This window comes from Coenobita brevimanus, chromosome 19 (assembly GCF_032717465.1).
Source record: "Coenobita brevimanus isolate Jiangsu-jjx chromosome 19, ASM3271746v2, whole genome shotgun sequence".
Classification (NCBI taxonomy): domain Eukaryota; kingdom Metazoa; phylum Arthropoda; class Malacostraca; order Decapoda; family Coenobitidae; genus Coenobita; species Coenobita brevimanus.
The window spans coordinates 1,957,840-1,979,840 of NC_136972.1; the positions used below are offsets into that span (position 1 = coordinate 1,957,840).

At 41.7% G+C, this 22,001-nt stretch overlaps 1 protein-coding gene across 1 annotated transcript in view; it reads left to right on the forward strand.

Moving 5' to 3' along the window:
• Positions 1–1,200: 1,200 nt before the first annotated feature.
• The window catches only part of LOC145391605 (carboxylic ester hydrolase-like), a 73,654-nt gene continuing 52,853 nt past the window's right edge, over positions 1,201–22,001 (forward strand). The window contains exons 1-6 of the mRNA XM_080266149.1: positions 1,201–1,359; positions 1,919–2,083; positions 4,721–4,868; positions 9,495–9,550; positions 12,426–12,555; positions 13,383–13,576. Coding sequence (XP_080122275.1) covers positions 1,201–1,359; positions 1,919–2,083; positions 4,721–4,868; positions 9,495–9,550; positions 12,426–12,555; positions 13,383–13,576 — 852 coding nt within the window. The remainder of the gene's footprint in view (positions 1,360–1,918; positions 2,084–4,720; positions 4,869–9,494; positions 9,551–12,425; positions 12,556–13,382; positions 13,577–22,001) is intronic.

A 22,001-nucleotide genomic window follows, 5' to 3' on the forward strand; every position in this document is an offset into this window, starting at 1 on the left:
AATATAATCACTCAGGATCTATAACTCCAGAAAAATGAATCTTTACAAGCTAAATTAATACTGAAAGAATACTGATACACATGGATACATTATTCCCGAGGTCTCTGACGGACTCTTCGAGAAGAAACCCTAAAAATTACCACCAAAGATATTCTTTTAAGACTGAACTTGTACAATAACTCAAGACTCATATACAGACTAGATACAATAATTACATGGATGGTAATCAAATGGACCAGCCGATATACACTTTGATTACATGAACTAAGAAAGGAGGAGGGGTGTGATTTAGTGTGAGGTAGGTTAGGCAGTGGCTAGAACGCTCGATCTGTGAACGATGGAGAGAGGAGCAGTGATCTCATTATCCTGTACAAGTAGGATCAGATAAAATATCGCCAATTTCTCTCACAGACGTATAGGAGGACTTCATTACACGAGAGAAAGAGGGGGGGGGGAGTGAGAGTTCGGGCACTAACCTGTGAACGATGGAGAGAGGAGCAGCGATCTCATTGTTTGGGACGTCTCCCCGCCTCTTATACTAGGCGATCACAATATCCGGAATCGACTAAAACTTTAACTGATTACTTTGTAATATTAGTATTTCTACTAAGCTCTCCAAAGAATACTTTTGCACTCGACATATGTCGGAAAAACTACTTTCGATGTTTAAATTTTTTGTAATAGGCGTACAGGAACTTTAATCATAACGTAGCCAAATAAATTAGGAATCCGGACAATTTATTTCCATGCCGGTTCATGTGCCTACGTGACTAATGACATGACCCCAATAACATGAATTTTGCTCTTCACTAAGGACTATCATCAACAATCATATCTCAGATAACTCTCAATCCACCACTGCACAATTTCAAAAGGGGAATACTATTAACTTTGGCACGTAAATCTCTAGATCAGAGTATGTAGGAAAACATACGGAATTGTTAATCCCTACTAAAACTTCCATGGTTACACGTCTTTGTTGGAAACAGCTGGTTCATATGTAATAAAAGTTAATCATATTCACACCAATACTTGACTTAGTACTATCAGTATCAGAATCATGCTCACATTATGAATAACTAACTTATACTATACTTAAAATTATGGCACTACACACCGACTTTTTTTTTTTTTGTTTGTCAGGTTGATCAAAGAGGAGGAACAATGAGGGTTGGCATCCTTGTGGCGGAGCTCCTAGTAATGGTGGTGGCCACAGGAGGGACTTGCCAGGCACCCATTCTGAAGACCAAACAAGGGTATGTCTCTGGCTTGGTGGATCAGGCGAGTAAGGGCAGGATATTCTACTCCTACTACGGCATACCCTTCGCCAAGCCACCCCTCGGACCCCTACGCTTCAAGGTATGCCATGTCATCATGTTTGACCACTTACAGCCCACGGACAGCAGTTTCTAGAACGTAGATTGCTGACAAAATGTTGATAACCTTGCCTCTTAAAGTTCTAGAATGTTGTTAGGATTGCCTTTCAAAAAGAGTTATGATGCACCATGATATTAGAATGTTGCCTAATATGACTTTCAGTGTTGGTATGTTGTTATATTGCCCTTCAAAGAGTTGGAATATCACCTTAGCTGATTATCTTTAAATATAATATTAGGCTATCGGCATTCATGCTCTGACAAAATGTTAGAATATAACTTTAGCTTTCTCGGCGTTTGAATGTTGCTAAATACCAATACCATTACACAGTATTAGGCTAGTTATGGTATATCATATTTGTTGTAACCTGAAGATGATCCGTTGATGGTCAAGTGTAGTCAAATTTAAAGGTTCATTTCACTTGTAAGGGGGAGTCTCATTCCGGCCTTATAGCAAAATTTCATCGAATTCCATGCAATTTATCTGTTCTTTGATGATGATGATGATCATGATGATGATGATGATGAGCCACCCGTTCCAGGACCCAGAACTAGGTGAGAAGTGGTCGGGTGTGCGAAATGGGTCGGTGATGCCTGAGCCTTGTTTAAACCTCGGCTTCGAACCATTTCTCACCATCCGCAAAGCAGAGGAAAAGGACTACAGTGGCAGTGAAGACTGTCTCTATCTCAATGTCTTCACACCTAAGGTAAAACGGTTGGTCTTATTTTATGTAAATATGAAGATTTCGTTATGCAATACAGTACTTTTTCATCAATAATTCATTCAGTACATTACACTCCAGTAACCTTTTGTGCATTGTTTAATGGAAAATGTTTCGGTATTAATGCAATAAAAATAACATACAAGAATACTGTACGCATAGACGTATTTTGCATAATTCTCTACGAAAGGCGCAATTTAGCATCCCATGTCCAACTTGTTGACCCTCTCACAGGTTTTGTATACATTTTACTGTACGAAGTACTTCTCACATTGAGGTTACCCCAAGCTTAAAAGGCTTTATGTAGTGGATTCGTTGTGGAGAAATGGCTAAACTGGATGTTCAAGTTTCAGATTAAATATTTTGTAGAATATTACGGAACTTCTTAACAACTACATTCGATCACTTGGGAGGAATACCTATGACACTGATATTTCGTTTTACTTGTACACTGTAGAATGCAGCGGTTTACCGAGGGACGAGGCAATGTCTGTCATTATGTGAACATTTGCGCTAATAGATATTTAGTTTTTGTTTTGGCTAAATCCAGAAGGCTTTATTTAGCATAGGAAATACCCTTCAGGATGAAAGTTTTTAACCCCTCCATGGCCATGGGTCCGGAATTTTACGTTTACCCCAGGCCGATGCTGGGGCCATTCTCTGAAGTTTCGAAAATTGATTTTTTTTTCTTTGCCATATTGAAGAGAAAGTTCAGACACACTTAACAGTGCAAATCCCAGCTTCCTAGACCCATTCTGTGGCTTCCAATGGAGCGCAAAAGTTGCTGAAATATTGGCAACCGATATCGCTGCACCGACGTGCTGCCACGCTGCAACATCACACGTATTATCATTTTTTTTTACCCTCCAGAACAATGTGAATGGTGCTGAAATGTTGTGCATACACTAGATATGATGATATCGAATGATTTCAGTACACAATATGTTAGGATTGGCTCAAAAAAAAGTATTATGAATATTTTTTCACCTTTTCGATATAAAATATGTTTACGGTAGTGTCGAGTTATTTTTTACGTTTTCGTTGTGCCCATGCTTGGAAAAGGGAGTGAAAGAGTTGAATTTTCAGTCCTAAATGAGAAAATTGCCCGTCCCCCGAGGCTAGGCTCTCCCACAGGGGATGAAAGCGGAGGGTCAGATCCGATTAGGAATTGGGGAGTTGAGTTGCAGCTTGCCACTCCCACACCACGTGCGTAAGTAAAATAGAATCATAATTCAGTTTCAAAACTACGAATAAGTCTAATTTTTACGAACTGAGACAAAGCAGAAATATGTTTACAGTTGGGGAAACGCGTATTTTTTCCGTAATAACACGTTCACTTTTATCTATCATTGTACCTTGGTATTTTCGCAGCTTATGTTGCTGTCTGTCTGTCGTGAGTCTGGAAAAGTATATTTTCTGCCTGGGTGAGGAACAAGGGTACAGCTGGATATTTCCCAATACTTTACACGGTCAGAATTCCAAGACGACCTGCCATTCGTACCTCGCACGAGCTGATTAGCAGGAAGGGAAGGAAGTCCTTTCCACCCACGAAAACATCACATGAACACAGAAAACTTTCCTGGTATGCTTGTAAAAGGCAAAGAATGTGAATGATTCAAAACTGCAACAATCCCGAGCAAATAGGTAAAGATTCCAAACAAAAATTAATTTTTCTGTTACTTTCATGTCTTTTTTGTTCATGCCTGTGTTTTTTATAATCGTAAACAGGGTGGTTGTGTGTGTTTTGCAAGGGAGGAGAAAGATTATATTTTCCGTCTGGGTCGAGATAATGGGTATAACTGTGTGTGTGTTTAGGCATGGCCACGAGCGAAAAAATCACACATCCACCTGTCACGGCATCAGGTGCTGAACTGACAAATGAGGTGTGAGAGCGTGAAGAGGTCAGTTTCATGTCCCAGTAGTTCGTGCATTTCCGAAAGTTCTCACAGTTTTCTACAAGTCACACTGGATCGAATGATCCAAACCAGTACAACAAACCTGAGCAAATAGGTAAAGATACCAAGACAAAAATGTATTTTTCTCTTATGATCATGTCTTTTTGTTTGTGCCTGTGTTAATTAATAATCGTAGACAGGTGGTTGTGTGTTTTGCAAGAGAGGACAAAGATGATATTTTCTGCCTGGGTCGAGATAAGGGTGTAGTTGTGCTTGTTTAGGTATGGCCTGGAGCTAAAAAAATGAAAATCCACTCACCACAGCAGCAAGCTCTGAACTGCTTGATGAGGTGTATGGGAGTGTAGTGTAGTCAGTCTGAAGACATTCACAACCTTCGTTCACTTCCCAAAAATTATCGCTGTTTTTTATAGGCCGCGCTCAAACGAAGCCTGCGGCCATTTATTGGCTAAACGTCATTCGACGCCGGCAGCCACAGAGGGGTTAATTGTTTGCAAAACTGATGCACTTCGCATTTTCTCTTGCTATACGGTATTCTGTTCAAGCACCCTTATTTAATCCTAGTATCTATGAAGGTGACTTGTTATGTCTTAACTTATTCAGTTCAGAAAAAATCTAATCAGATTAAAATCATCTGAAAATAAAGAGTAAACGAATCATCACACCATGTTATCTGATTCTTGGTGCTAATGACGTGTTCATGGTACAGCCAAGGGACGACCCTCAGAAGCTACCGGTGATGGTGTGGTTCCACGGAGGCGGATTCTTCTCTGGTGGCGCCAACCTTTACCAGCCACACTTCATTCTGAATCACGATGTGGTGCTGGTGGTCGTGCAATACCGCCTTGGCATCTTAGGTAAGTACGGATGCCAATGTATATTTGCCTGTCTAAACTCTTTTACTTCTCACTTCCCTCTGTTGACTACTGTTCTGAAGGTGAGCGAGGTTTTGTATGTTTCTCTTGATAGATACAAAAGTTCTCTCTTTCCTCTCCTGGCTGCTACTCCTTAGCTGAGAGGAAATGGTATAGTTTTCTGTCCACAGATGACTTTGATAATATTCCATTGTCGAGGGAACATGTCTTATATAAAGAATTTGTAGTACAATACTGGGAGAAGATTTGACCCAGACAGTACCGTTCTGGTCGAAAATATTGCTACATTTAATAGTGAATAATAAAGTGAAAGTGAACTGTCTTTTGAAAACCAGTGAAGCGATGTTCAGAATCCAAGAAACTATTCAAAAGACTGTGTATAATTTTTTATCTCTTTGATTAAAAAAGTGGACTGATGCTGCTAACCGCAATTGTCTGTCTATCTATCTGTTGCCAGACGCCTTAATCCTGTAAGAGATGGCCACAGACAAATCACCTCCATGTCGCCCTGTCCCCAGCCATTTCATTGCCCTGTTCCCAGCTCACACCCCCTTCTTTCTTATACCTCTCCAGTCCATTCCATAACCTCATCCATCCCCCTTACCTCTTTCCCCCTTCACTTCACTCGCATACAGTCTCCTCGTTAGTCTCTCGCTCTCCATCCTCTCCACATCGCCAAACCACCTAAGTGTATTTCTCCTAACGCTTTCTATCACATCTACTTCCACACCACAACACTTCTTCACTTCTTCATTTGCCAGTTGTCTCTCATTGTATTTTCACATGCTCCTGTCAAATAACTAATTTTTTTTTTTTTTCACTTGTGTCATTCTAACAAGGTCCAAGCTTCATTTCCATACATTAAAATTGGTATCACAATACTATTATGCAGCAACTTTTTTACTTCCATGCTAACTTCCCTATTTCTTATCACTGTTTTCAAAGAACCGGCCACATTTCTTCGTTGCTGCACCCTTTCAAGATTTCATCCTCCAAACTTTCATCCTTACTCATCACATTACCCAGGTGCTTAAATGCACTCAAATTTTCCATATCCTCATCAAGCAAAGTCACTGGGCATTCAGTGACTCCATTTCCCACAAAGACCATAACTTCATTCTTCCCTACGTTGACACTTAGATTCTGTTTCTTACACACTCTTCCAAACTCATTCACCACACCTTGCAGTTACCCTTCTTTCACTTATCAGTTCAGTATCATCTAGAAACAAAAATACAGGAATTTTCCAAACGCTGCCCTCTCTTATTGGGGCCGCTCCAGCATCCACTGCCCTATCTTGTATCTCTTTTATAACCCCTTCCATATACAGACTGAGCAACCATGGAGACATGACACATCCCTGTTTCAATCCAATATTCAGATAGAATAAATTCACTCAGTTCATTATCCACACACACTGGAGCCTTGTCACTCTCATACATACTCTTCACGGCATTCATCAACCTCTCATTTACTCCATATATTCTTAATATTCTCCACATTTCTTGTCCATCCACTCTGTCATATGCTTTCTTCAAATCCATGATGGCCGCATACAACTTCTTTCCCCTCTCTAGAAATTTTTCCACTAAAGACCTAAGGATGCATATCTGTTCTACACAACCTCTTCCTTTCCTAAATCCTCCTTGTTCTTCTCCCACTAATTCCTCTGTTATTTCCCTAACTCTTTCAGTTAGTATTCATATACTTTGCCTATTTCACTAAGAAGATAAATGCCTTTGTGATTACTGCACACTTGTTCTCCTCCGTTTTCTTTGTACAGGCGAATAATTATACCTGACTTCCAATTCTCCAGGACTCTACCATTCTCCCAGGCTAATCTGCACATCTTACATATCTATTCTACTACTATCTCTCCTCATTGTTTTATCATTTTTCCACACACTTCATCAATTCCTGGGGATTTCCCCATTTTGACCTTCATTGCTTCCACTGCTTCCTTCCTACTGATCTCTTCCTCCTTTCTCACCACCTTCCTTCTCCTAGCCATTCACCAGCCACTTTTAATGGCATTACTTTCATTTTTTATGTTCTACAGTTCCTGAAAGTGTTCTCTCCATCTGCTCATTTTTTCTCCCTTCACCACTATCAATCTACAATTTTCATCTTTCACTCCCTGCTAACTTCTGTATCACCTTGTCTAACTCTCTTTACCTCCTTCCAGAACATTTTCTTACATTCCCCCCACCGTACACTCAAATTCCTTACAAATTCCTCATCCACTCTCTTCTTACTCTCTCTAATCTTTTTACCTCTCTTCCTCCCTACATATAACTCTCTCTTCCGTTTCTCAGCTTCCTCCATGCCTCAGCTTCCAAAGCACTCGATATAGGCTATGCTTTCTTATTTTATGCTACAACTTGCCTCACCTCTTCATTCCACCATGCTGTTCCTTGCATCCCCTTTCGTCTTCTCTTCACCCGGCGTACGACCTCAGATGCTGCACAGATTTCTTCTGTAAATATCTTACGCACACTTTCCACCTCCCACATCTGCCCCAAATCATATTTGCCCAATCGCTCCTCCGCTTATCTCTTATATTCTGCTTTCTTTCCATCCTTTTGCAACCTTTCTACCCTCCTTGTATGGACTACTTCCACCTGTCCTTCCCTCCTTCTATTCCTCCATTGCACTTGAACCCTGATTTTCATCACCACCAAGTGGTGGTCAGAAAGCCCAATCCCCCAACCTCTGTAAGCTCTTGCTTCCATTACATACTTTGTCATTCTGTCATCCACACACACATAATAGATCATTGCCTTTCTGTCATTCAGTTCACCACCCACCTTTCTCATCTCTCGCCATGTATACCACAATTGTCTTTAAGACTGAAAAAAAAAGTATCATGCATTTGTGACAAAGCCCTACATGATTGTCACAACTCGTGATGTCCCAGGAAGGCTGAACCTTTATCGTCTGAATGAGTATGACAAGCGTGTCTAGCGACTGCTTCCGACGGGCCCTCAGGGAAAATACAGGGTCCGGTAAAAGTACAAAAAAAAAAAAAGCTTATATTTTATTGACACTCGGCTTCATAGCAATCCGAGCCAGAGTTGGCAGACGCTGCCACTACCCATGTATTAATGTATCTGGTCTTTCATCTATTCATCTGTGCATTTATATCTAATCTATTTATGTATTTATCTGCTCATCCATGAATCTGTTTCAGGCACTACCCACAGTTTCATCTACTCCATCCATTAACATTATCTGTGTCTTTCATTCATCCACTTATCTATCTATCTATCTATCCATCTAACCTTAACACCAGTACTTGCACAAACTTCTACTAAGATTTACCTCCAAACTACCGACAGACTTATCTCACCAAAACGCAAAACCATACGAGTATCTAAACTTAAACTAACTAATGAAAACTTACCAATGGGAAGTTGACATTAGAGAAAAACCTAAATAACTCAACACCATGAATGCAAGAGCAAAGCTAAGGGATATCAACCCCTTTCCAAAACTAGCCCATCATATTATAATCTTCTCTTCACATCCTTAAAGGTTAAACACTGAATTCTCCAAATTTTGAAACTTACCTAACTTTATGAAAGAGAACAAATCACATGGTATAACAATGTAGGCGTGCCGGATGTTGGTCTGGCTTATGTTTGATAAGCGGGTCATTAGTATTTCAGTAACCAAATAATTTAGTACCTGAGTGACAATAGCATTTCTAGGACAGGCTTCTGGGAGGGTCCAGCAACATTACAAACAAGGAAATGTCATGAGCAAGTGATATATGGCATCATCATGATAACAAATTTACCGCATTGTCTGTGGTGTTAGATATTTACATGGGATGTGCACATGTTATATGTCCATGGAGAGTACAGTTTTGGGCATAGCTATGAATACACTTTACAGTATCAAATATTTAGTGTGAACAGTGACTTTAAAACCCAATTATGCTGTCTTCAAAACTCAATAAACATTCTAGATAATTGTGTAAGAGGTTTGAAGTTGTTCAACTAAAAATTTTAGCATTATTACTGACCACAGTTGTACTATCTGTCGTTTGCCAAAATTTCCTTGCCAGATATGGCAGTAGAAAGTGTAATATTAAATATGTTTGTGATTGCAACATGAAGCACAGAATAAATGATGAGGTGAAACAAGACCGTTCTCTAACGTATGGGGAGAAATTATATATGTGGAAGGCAGGACCTAAATCTGTCAAGGATTGTTGGTAAACTTTGCTCTGAGAGTACACAGTCAAAAATGTGTCTCAGTGGAAAGGTCTGATGATATAAATTATCAATATAGCGTGTCAGCACACACACACACACACACACATACATACCCTGTGCGTGTGTGAAGGTCACAGCCTTGCCCTTAGATCGGACTATATGAGCTCTCAGCTCCCTTCCGGGAGGGTAAAAGCTGACGATCACGTCCATCATGTGATCCTGACCGACCCGGTGAATTACACACACACACACACACACACACACACACACACACACACACACACACACACACACACACATAATCTATTGGTACTGAATGTGTATATACATTAATAACAGTACTGGCTACTACTGCTAATTACTACGAAACAACTACTTTATCACACAGGCTTCCTGTCAACTGGTGACCTAGTGATGCCTGGCAATTTAGGACTCAAAGACCAGGTACTGTTTTCAAAAGTTGCTTTATTATATTCACTCTACCTCTATGTGTGTGTGTGTGTGTGTGTGTGTGTGTGTGTGTGGGTGGGTGGGTGTGTGGGTGTGTGTGTGTGGGGGGGGGTAAATTTGCTGAGTCACTGCCATACTTATGAGGCAGAGTACACTTGGTGGGGTTATGGGTATGTGAATGGCTGAGGTGGAGAGTGAGTAATTGAGAAAATAGATCCACGGTTAAGGCCATGATGTGAGTGGATCCAGGGTAGGAATAGGTCCATGTGAGAAATAAAGGTCCGTGGGAAATACATCTCTGGGGAAATGTGCCCAAGTATGAACATAGGTCCATCAGGTTAAAACTGGGCAGTGAGAGGAAGAGTTTCAAGGAGTAAAAAAACTCGTCTGAGGATTCTGTTTGCTCTGGGGGGAAAAAAGGTCCGTGATGGAAAACATGTTCGTGGGGAAAATACAGCAGGTCCTGTAGGAGAAAAATAGGTCCACAGTGAAAATGTCATAGGGGAAATAATCAAGGGAAACTAGGTGAAGAGGGAAAATATGTACCTGGTGGAATATAAATCGATGAGAAATAGGTCCATGAGGAAAAATAGCTTGATGAGGAAAATAATTATATGGAAAAAAAAATAGGTCCATGGGAAAACGAGTCTGTCTGAAATATATGTCTATGAGTGAAAATACGAGTGGATCCGTGGAGAAAATGTCTATAAGGGAATATGCCGACAGTGGAAAATACTGTCAGTGTAGGTGCAAGTCCATGGCAGAAAATATGCGAGTGGGGGTTAACACCTGTGTGGTGCAGATGAAGACAGGTTTATGTGCTAATCGTGCATGAGGTTAAGTAGTGTATAAGACTGTGAGTTCATAGATTGATCTTGCTAGGTTCAAATTGTGAGTTAGGTTGCTTGTGTATATTTTTATCTTCTGCAAAAGAGTGCTTGCTTAGAATTATATCTTCTTAACCCAGTGGTGCCCAGGGCTCATTAAAAAGGCATTTTCAAAATTTAATAAAAGGGGGAACCCCAGAATATGGACCCACAAATTTCGCGGCCAGGAGCCGATAAGTGCCTTTCTAGCGAATTCCTCCACACAGGAACCCTTGCCACTACTGGATTAAGTTGCGTTTGAGATTACTTTTGTATTGTTTTATCTTCTCCATTTATGTACAATATTGCTTGTTTATGGTTTTATATTTCTTGAGCTTCACTTGTGTGTACGATAGCTATTTATATCTCCACTGACAACATCTACCTTACAGTTCATAACCAAACCACAGTCAATATTTTTGGAGCATATATATATATATATATATATATATATATATATATATATATATATATATATATATATATACAGTATATATATATATATATATATATATATATATATATCCATCCATCCATCCATCATCCAATCCTACGTTGTCCCATGAGAAGTGTAGAAGCCCAGGGCTAGGCAGTTGGCCCTGACATTTAAGATGAGAGTGACCAGCCTCACTCATCACTGAGTGGCATTACATGAGCAATAAACCCCAATCACCCCTTGGATATAAACCTTCACCAGTTCAATCCGACTGGAGCACAATAATTATCCACTAAACCACCAGGCGCCAAAATTTGGTTATATGGTTACCACCCAATACACCAGTCCTGTATGAGACAGCCCTAGCATGTATTCAATATGGACGGTGGGTGTTAGCGCCGAAGTGGTGACATGTAGAGGTGTATGGTATGTAGGAGGACTGCTGGGCCTCGATAGCAGGCTGTGAAGCCTATGCCCAGAGTCGGACACAAAAAAATAAATAAATAAAAACAGCGTAGTATATGGTTTCCTGGTGCACAGGAAACCATTTGGCTTGTCACTCAGTGTAGAGTCACCCACAGGCAGAAGGGAGAGGAAAGAATGAAGGAATGAAAGACAGAAGAGGGAGTGTAAAGTCACCCGTAGGCAGAAGGAAGAGAAAAGAATGAAGGAAAAAAAGACAGAAGATGGAAGGAAACAAGGATGGAGGGCAGACACCCGAGAGCAGCACTACATTGAGTGAGTTGGGGGTGGGCGCCCCCACCTACCTACACACGCACACACACATTATATATATATATATATATATATATATATATATATGTAGATAGATAGATAGATAGATAGATAGGTAGACAGTTAGACAGATATATAGATAGACAGATAGATAGATAGATGGATAGATAGATAGATAGATTGGCAAGTAGGTAGGTAGGTTAACAAATAGGCAGATGTTCCCTTAACCAGGTAACAAGATCATAACTGCCAGACATTCGTGAATACTGACCACATAAAGTCTCATGACGTATTTCTCATTTTAAGCTGGCTACCATAAATAGATTTATTCAAAAGTGGAAAAACTTTCGTGGTAAAGAGGTAACTGAAGGATATATGTAACATCTCCGTTTGAGAAGTCCCTTCAAAGCTGCATGAATCATCTAGACATAGATAAAATGAAATAAATAATAGGTCGTTATCATGATGTGTTTAAGGTAAAAACACAACCAAGAAAGATATTAGTTGCCGGTGATAATACACTGCTGTAAAGATTGCCTATTTGATCTTAAAGACAGAGATTCACAGCCAAACCAAAGATATATTCCTCTTATAAATGAGAAATTTTATATCGGGGGGGAACAAGAGATCCGGGATAGTTCTAAAGTTTTCGTTTTTTGTCTGATCTGGAAGAACTAAGTAATTATGTTACGTTTTTGACTCAGCGTCTGGATGTTATGATCCGACTTTGAGACACTCCTTGTCATTCGTACAAAAACAAAGATACAAAGTGGAATTGATCGTAGGGTCGTTAGAGATTCTACCTCAAAATCCATTGTCAATACTTCCCCAGACACAAGCTCTGCGCTGGATCCAGAAGAACATCAAGCGCTTCGGCGGTGACAAAAATCAAGTTACTATTTTCGGTGAGAGCGCAGGAGGAGCATCTGTAATCTACCACATGATGATACCAGCTACTAAAGGTAAGGGAGGTTCATTTATCTATCCTTCTACTGAGTTACTGTGCCTACCTATCTATTTATTTGTCTCTGTTTCCAGACGCCTTAATCCAGGAGGGAATGGCAGCAAAAAATCACATCCATTTCACCCTGTACTCTGCATCTAGGCTGTCTCCCTTCCAGTTTACACCATATGGTGGAAGACAGAGTGACATGGTTACGATTTGTTTGGTGATACTTGAAGTTAAGATTTCATTTTTTTCTTTGACTGCAGTTGTAATACTACTGGAAATATGTATACTTTTATGTGTTTAACTGAAAACACTTGAATTAATGTTATTATTGTCATACACTGTCATGATCAACAGTTTCCCGACAATTCTTCGACTCTGACCATAAAAGGTGTTACACGAGGCATTTGTGTATGAGATATTTACCGCGACATTATGAAGCACACAACAAATTGGTTTATGTAAAGATATTCTCAGATATGTAGAAATATAAGAAAAACATTCAAGTGCATAATGCTGGCAAGGGAAAGTCGCGAACTATTGCTCTTGTTAGTACATAATTCGTTCGGTTACAGAAACTCCTAGATACAGCAATGAGAAGTAGATCCAACTTTAGTCGGTTTCATTTACCCGATGGAACTGGCCCACTACGGTAACTTTTGTACTTAGTGGTGGTTACGCGAAATTCCTGAGCCTTATTTATGGGGAAGAAAAAAAAGAAGTTTCCTTGATTACCTACAAAATCGATCCCCCAGTCTGAGTGTGCAGCCTTCAGCTGAACCGAAAGAGGCTATGGGTCATTGTCAGGTCCCATTAAATGCAATAACTACTCCTCCACAGGACTATTCTCCCGAGTGATCGCTCAGTCTGGAAGCGCCCTGTGTCCTTGGCCTCTCACCCGGACTGCCGCCCAGACCGCCAAGAGGGTCGCCGAGGCCCTATCTTGCCCCACGAACCAAGGCAGCCAGGAAATGCTGGAGTGTCTCCAGGTTCTCGACGCACGACAGATCGTCTACCAAACATACGACTTGTTCGTGAGTGTTTGTACTGATGATATAACACATCCGGGTCCAAATTAACAATGTTAAGTTTAACTTCGTATCTTATCTCATATTTTCATTTCCTGAAAAAGGGAGAAGTTTCTTTCTGTCTATCTATCGCCAGACGTCTTAATCCCGTAAAGGGTGGCCACAAACAAATCTCCTCCATGTCGCCCTGTCCCCTGCTATTTCACTGCCCCGTTCACAGCTCACCCCCCCCCCCTCTCTCATATACCTCTCCACTCCATCCCTGCATCTCATCCTTGGCCTGCCCCTCCCTCTCCCCCCCCCTCCACCTCACTCACATACACTCTTACGTTAGTTTCTCACTCTCCATCCTCTCCACATGGCCAAACTACCTCAATGTGTTTCTCCTAATGCTTTCTATCACATTTACACCACAACGCTACTTCACTTCCTCATTTGTCAGTCTGTCTCTCAATGTGACTCCACATGCTCCTCTAATATAACTCATTTTCACTGCTATCACTCTTGACTTCTGTCTCTCCAACAAGGTCCAAGCTTTACTTCCATACGTTAGTGTTGGTATCACAATACCGTCATGCAGTAATTTTTCATTTCCATGCTTACTTCCCTGTTTCTTATCACTGTTTTTAAGGAACCAGCAGCCTGTCTTCTTTGATGGACCCTTTCAAGCACTTCTCCCTCTAAATTTTCATCCTTACTCATCACACTACCCAAGTACTTAAACGCACTCACATTTTCCATTTCCTCCTTATCCAATCTCACCGTACGTTCAGTGACTTCATTTCTCTCGAAGACCATAACTTTACTCTTCCCTACATTCATCTTTACTGTAGATTCCGTTTCTTATACACTCTCCCAAACTCATCCACCAAGCCTTGCAGCTCCCCTTCGTCTTCACTTAACAACATAGTATCATCTGCAAACAACAGTACAGGGAGTTTCTATACACTGCCCCCTCTCATTAGGGCCGCTCCAAAATTCACTACCCTACCTTGTATCTTTTTTATAACCCCATCCATATACAGATTGAACAACCATGGAGACATGACACATCTCTGTTTCAATCCGACCTTCACATAGAAAAATTCATCCAGTTCACCATCCACACGCAGTGCAGCCTTAGCACCCTCTTACAAACTCATCACGGCATTCAGCAACTTCCCATCTACTCCATATATTCTTAATACTTTCCTTAATCCTTGTCTATCCAACCCGTCATATGCTTTCTTCAAATCCATGAAGGCCACATACAACTTCTCTCCCTTCTCTTGAAACTTTTCCACTAAAGATCTAAGAACGAAGTTTCTGCATTCTAAATTTTCAAGATCCTTCTTATATTGGTATAAGAACTGCCTCTTATTAATGCTGTCAACTGTGATTTCATTCTGTTGAAAGAAAGAGAAAGCAGGGGGCTCTGTACTCTTTATCATTTGGGCAAAAACAAACATGAGTTACAGTGTGAGTTGTTTTTAAGCTTGTTCATGAATTCCAACCGTGTTTTGTACTAGAAGAACCTTTATCATTGGGTCTGAAAGTTTCGTAGCACCTCTTCAACAAAGCTTTCTGTTGCACATTACATAGTAATATCCTCTAGTATCTTTCCTACAAAAGTTGTTGTGCCCTGCTCTCAGGTTGTATCTCTCTGCGTGGAAACAACTGGTCATCCTGCTGAGGAAAATAGATCCATGGGGAAAGTAGGTGCATTGGGAATGTAGGTCCATGCAGTGAAGAGGAATTTCATCTCATGAAGGTGAAATGGGTCTGTCAGAGAAAGAGGTAAATCCTACCATAGGGGACAATGGGTCCATGAGGGAAAAGGTATAGGCAATGCATCCATGGGGGAATGGGAAGATTCCTCTCAAAAGGGGAAAACAGGTCCATGAGGAATAGGTATGCTTCCCAATGTGGGCAACATAGATCCATGGTGGGAATAGGGCAATGAGAGAAACATAGAAGAATAGCTTCTAGTGAGAAATGGGCTGAGACTGGATAGAAGGACCACTGAGTAAAATTAGGACCATGGGGGAAAGAAATATATGAGAGAAAGTGGGTTCTGGAGGAAGTAGCTGCCTCCCCATATTAAGAAAATAAGTTACTGGACAGACGATATCTATAAAGGTGAATACATCTATGCAGATATTAGGTTCATGGGGAAAAGTAGCCGATGCACGAACAAATTCATGGAAAAATAGGTAGATAGGAGGTTGACCCCAAGGGAGCATAGCCGGTGACGGCTTACATTGCTCATGTTCTTGTCATAACTGTATCAGAGGATAAGTAACATACAAAGGATATTAGGGTAAAAAAAAAAAAAACTTGCTGACGAATACAATATACTCGAACTATAATCCTGTATGTGTGTGTGTGTGTGTGTGTGTGTGTGTGTGTGTGTGTGTGTGTGTGTGTGTGTGTGTGTGTGTGTGTGTGTGTGTGTGTGTGTGTGTGTGTGTGTGTGTGTGTGTGTGTGTCTGTGTCTGTGTGTCTGTGTGTCTGTGTGCAGTAAAACCAAAACTGCAAAAACGGTTTTGATGAAATTTGGCAGGATGGTTGGAACTGGGTCCCAGATGGGCCAGTTTCATTTTTATGTCAATTAAATTGTTCTGAATTAGTGTATTGTCCCCTAAGAATTGTTCCCACTGGTGTTACATGTCTCATACGCTGTAAAGTACAGCAAGAGAGAGAGAGAGAGAGAGAGAGAGAGAGAGAGAGAGTTGAAGATCTACTATCTGATGTGTATTACTTCACTGATACTATGAAAGATGATTTTATTTGGCAGAAAAGGGTGGTAGTTGTGGTGGAAGTGGTGGTGGTAGCTGTGTTGAGGGTGTTGGTGGTGGTAATTGTGATGAGGGTGGTGGTGGTGGTGGTGGTAGCTGTGATGATAGTGGTGATATTAACGGTGGTAGCTGTGATGATGATGGTGGAGGTGGTGGCTGTTCAGAAACTGCTCTGATTTGGGCAAGTGCTTTCAAGCCCGCATGGTTGTGAAACAACTTTCATTTGGACTAGCAGTGAGTGGTCCGGTAGGGCTGCAAGAAACTTGAAGGTACTATGAAGTCTTCCATGGGTGCGGGAAAGAAGCTGCATGACCGCATTTGTTGGTAAACTTCCATTTGTGCATATCTTTGTGGACCAATTATGCTGTGTAGTCTCCTGGTTTTCCTTGCTCCTGGAAACCTGGCTTAATTTTGACAATCCCTTCATACCATGACTCACTATTTTTGCCTGTCATTACTAACTCAAGACGATTTCATTCGACTCTGGGATGGTATCTCTCAGCGTAGAGGTTAAGTGAAGCCTACCTTAATCAATTGAATTTAACTGAGCTAAAAGAGAAGAAGCTAGGATTCTAGGAGCCTGAATGGTGTGCATGAATAAGAGTCTGTCCCAGACAATGGGGATGTTGTTGACAGTTATTCCTCTTTTGTGACTTCTTCCTCAATGTGTTTCCCATCCTTAGGTGGGTATAAAAGGCCAAAATTATGATGAGGAACAAATTTATATGGGTGAGTGCTTAGGTGTGGATGCTGAGCTTTAATTTCTAGCAAAAATAACGTGCTGCTTCTGCTGCTGCTGCTGCTGATGATGATGATGAAGATGATGGTGACTGGAACAGTAATATAAGCCAGGGTGGCAGCGTGTGAGGTTCTTGTCAGGATTGGGACTATCGGCAGCAAAAGTCCTGTTGCCTCTCCTGTCTCTCTTTTCATGGACTTTGAAAATTAAGCTCATGAATCTCCTGCATCAGACACTGCTGAATATATCGGTTCACAAATCAATGGCCAAGTAATGGCTTATTACAATTTGTTATAGAACTGTCCATACCCTGCTAACAGTTAACTGAGAGATCGGACTCTTACATATAGTCTGACTGCATCTGTGCTGTAGCAACCACCCAAAAACCTCTGGATGTGACTCTCACTTGAAAAAAGAAAAAAAGAAAAAAAAAAGAGTCGCTCAGCCTCTTTAAAATTGTCAGAAATCACTCAAACAAGTAATAAGTCTCTCCAAATCAAACTTTCTTCACAACCAAGCACCCAATCTACTAAATCATCCAAAACACAATGGTATTTTGGTCAACTCAGCTGTTTCAATAGTAGGCTAATTTTTACAAGTCATCACCCATTCCCCGATTAAAATCTTCAGACGGAAATTTTGTTAACGAACCCCATGGACAAATATTTTTGCCAGTGCGTCTGCCTGTTCTTCTACGTAAGACGAAATCAATCAAAATGATCCTGTACTAGAACTTGACTCTCCCGAAATCGCTCTACTAAAAGCTTAGACAAGAATGCGAAATCAGTCTTAAACAGCTTACCAACCAACGAGCCTCAGGTACAGATGGAAGCTTCCCATATTATTGAAAAAGTGTTCCCCAGAACTTGCTCATGTTCTGGCCGAATTATTCAGACTATGCATCCGTACGTTTTCATTCCCTAATTCTTGGAAAGATGCCAACATCCATCAGTTTCCAAAGAAAGCAAGTTCTCTGATCCCTCTGCTTACAGATACATAGTTATTGCATATCCTCTTGGTTGTATTTGAAAGTGTCGTTAATAAGCACACAATTTAAAATTTATAATCAAACAACTAAATTTGTGACAGACAGTATGATTTTCGTCACTAAGATTTACTGTTGCCATACTCAGTCTAATTACCCATACAACCAGTTAGTCCAATGACCAAAATGAAGAAACCCACAGAGTACTGCACTGTTCCCTGTTGTCCAGACTCTCTTACTACTGCCTATATTCTTTTGTTCCTTTGATCTCATATCACAGCAACAGAAAGAGAAGAGGTAGATGATGTATATTAAAAATTCCACTCGATTATTGCCAGTGTGCTACTAGGTTCGGACCTGGCTCCAACCCTGTTCCTCATTTATATCAATGATTCCTTGTCTATCACGCCTAATCCTATTCACTCATATGTACTGTACATGACTCAATGCTTCGCAGTTCCTTTACCCAAAATTCCTGTACATTCATTCGTAGATAAGTCAACCCTTCACAGTTCCTTTACTCTGTCACAAAGCTTGATATCTTGAACTCCCAATTCACTGCAGCAATCTATATAAATCTAGACTTGCCTAAGGTCACTAGATGGGGACAAAATAACACTGTTTCATTTAATGCTACGAAAACATATTCAGTTTAATAATACATATGAAGAAGATATTACCTGATTCCTGTGATACCTCCAGTGCAACCAATATTCCTGTCTCTAACTGTACTGAAATTCTTGGTGTTTCGCTCAACAGTATATTCTCAGTTGGACCTCTCACGTTAGATCACTTGCTAAAATGTCTTCAAAGAATCGTGGATTATTGTACAGAGTTCTTAGCTTCTTCACTGACTTGCAGTCAACCATAACTTACAAGTCATGTGCGCCCTCAGCTCGAATTTTGCTCATCCTTGTGGAATGGATGTGGGAGGTTGCACGAAAACAACTGGACAAAATTCAGAACAAAGCAATAACAAAAAGTAATCACCAAGTAATTACAAATGAAGTACATTCCCTACAAATAAGAAGGAATGTTGCCTCCCTTGCATTATTTTAGATACTCTGGCAAATGCTCAGATGAAGTTGCTTCCATTGTGCCGTCTATCTTCTTCTTCCACCATTCTACGAGGACATGTAGTAGTACTCATGAGTTGACTGCCACACTGTCATATTGCAGAAGTTCTGCCTACCAGAATTCCTTCATTCCCCGAATGGCTTCCTTAGGCATTCGCTTCCTTTGGTTAGTTTCAAACCAAACTTCAACTCACAGCAGTTCATGTCTAACTGTTTCAGATGTTTTATGAAAGGTCACCTGTAGTCTGGTGTATGAAGTTTCTTTTCCTTCCTCAGTTCATCTTCTGTATAAGGTTCGCCACCAGAGGTCTGGACATAAACAAATCATTGCTGTGTGCGGCTCATATTCCTGTTTTTTCTGCAGGTCCTTGCCTGCCAACACCTTTCTATCATTGCAGGGAGCAACATAAAGGTCTAGTGCTTATTTCACCGTTGGTTGTGTTTTTTGGGTGTTTGGACTTAGCCTGTAGTTTGGGGGGAAAATTCAGTACGGTAGACGGGGCCCCCCTGGTTGGGTTATCTCGTTTCTGCACATGCGCAGTACGACCTGTGTGACGTCATGGACTTTCCTTGCTACCATTGATCTGTTTTGTCATTCTGGTGAAGCTGACGCCCCGCTCACCCTGCTACCTGCCTAGGTGTGCAACATTAAGTATTCGGGCCCTGCCACCCTTGAGGACCTTGAAGCTGACCTGGCGCTGAATGACGAGGATGAGATGACTCAGAGTGACTGGCCATAGCTACCACAAAGTAGTAGCATTGCCTCGCTACCTGAGGAAGTAGCTACAGAACCAGCACTATCTGTACCTGCTGCATCTCACCTCGTCGGCCAGGCATGTTCCTCTGCCAAGCACGCCATACATAACACCTCGGACAGCAACAGTAAGCCTTCATCCCCTGCTGCTAAATCCTCCAAGTGGCAAGATACTTCTGGTCCTCTGCAGAGGGGAAACTGCCCTTGGATCAAGTACTCCTTGCCTCAAGCAGCTTGTTCAATCCCCCCAAGTTTCGCCGTTGCTTCCAGCCTCTACGCCTCAGGTGTTCGCACCCAGGGCTGACTACATCAAGCTTATATTCAAAGACAGCCCAACTGGGAACATCAAACTTCGATGGTTGTCTGAGGTCAACCATGCTTTTCACCTTGACCGCACCCAAGTGGAGGTCAGGATGTCTGCAATCACTTCCCGTTTTGTCTACATCTCCAGATGTTGCAGGAACATCATAGATAACGTAACAGAAGGAGAGTTCCTATCTCTTTCTTTGGAAATTCAAGACTCACCTGAGAGGCCCTGCAAGTTTCCTATTTACCTCCTTACACGTTATCCTGTCTGTACTGATTCCAACTTGGCCAAGGAGCTTCAGGTATCTCCTCAGCCCTACGTTTCCACCAGAATGGCACTCCTGTCAACTGGCTGGTAGTCACCTGGAGCTTTCCTCACCTGCCACCACCAATTGACACCTTCAGCTTCCTTCCCTGCCTCCCATCTTGTGACTTTCACAGAAGAGCAACCATGGTGCTTTTGATGCTGGGGCACTGGTCACTTCTCCCGGTAATGCTCTGCGCCAGAATGGTGTGCATGGTGCTCTAGCCAACACAAATCTTGGACGTGTCCTCACCAACCCCCTCCACCAGTTTCTGATACATCCTCGATGCAACCCAACCCGCCACCTCCAGATTCCTTGCACTGGAAATGTCCCCGATGTCATCAAGAAGGAGTTAACGTTTGGCATGGCTGTACTAGATGCTGGGCTAACTTTGCCCCCCTTGCCAAGGGTGGGGCTCCACTAGCGTCACCACCACCACCACTCCACACTGCCGCTCCTCCTGCCTCCACTGTCGGTTTGGATTTAGTTGCAGTCACTAAACTTTGCGATGCTGTTGCCATTCTCAGGACTCGGATTAGTTCATTTACGGCACGTTTCGATGCAATAGAAGCCTGCATTGATGGCTTGGTTAGCAAGCAAGCCACATTTGAGACAACATTAAATTCACTGGTTGAATCACAACAAGTCATCATTACAACTGTCACCACCCTAAGGGTATGTCCACTCCTCCATCCAGCACCGTTTCCTCCAAAGCTCTGTAGATGACGAGACAACCTTTCAGCTTCTTAAGGTCACCATTGGAAACGGCACAATTCGGTTGTGCAACGTGTGCTCTGCACCAGGCAGGTTGAATACAGCTGCTCTCCCAGCTCCCACCATCCATGGCATGATATACAAGGGGGATTATAATGCCTGATACCCTGCTTTGGGGACCTATCTGCCACCAATAACCGTAACGGGACTAAACTTCTTGAGTATATTCGTCGTAATCAGCTCACCCACTGGGACACCGGTGGGGCCACACACTCTCGAGGAGGTACACTAGATCACGTCCTTACATCCGGCCTCGTGGCGTCCTGGGTCAGGTGTTCATCTATCCCAGCTCTCTTCTCTGATCACATTGTTCTCAGCCTTCATTATTCCCTCCCTGCTACACGTTCTGTACACAGATGCACTCGCATTGCAATCCCACCAAAGTACTGCCCTACATACATCTCCTATATGACCAACCTTTTTCCCACGTTCGACCTTCAATGTCCCAAAAAGTTGTATTCATCACTTGACAGGTCCACGCATGACTTCTACTCCCATTATGTCAGCAGGCCACACATTACGCTCCATCATGATGCCTTTCCAAGACGACCTTCCCCCAAGAGTCTCCATCGGTACTGATTGTTAAGGGATGATCTAGTTGCTCTCCAGCACTGTGTTTATACTGATTCGTGGCATAAACTTACCGATAGCATCAACCATCAAACGAATGTTGGTTCCATGTGGCGCCTTATCAACAAAGTTGTTAAGAAGAAGG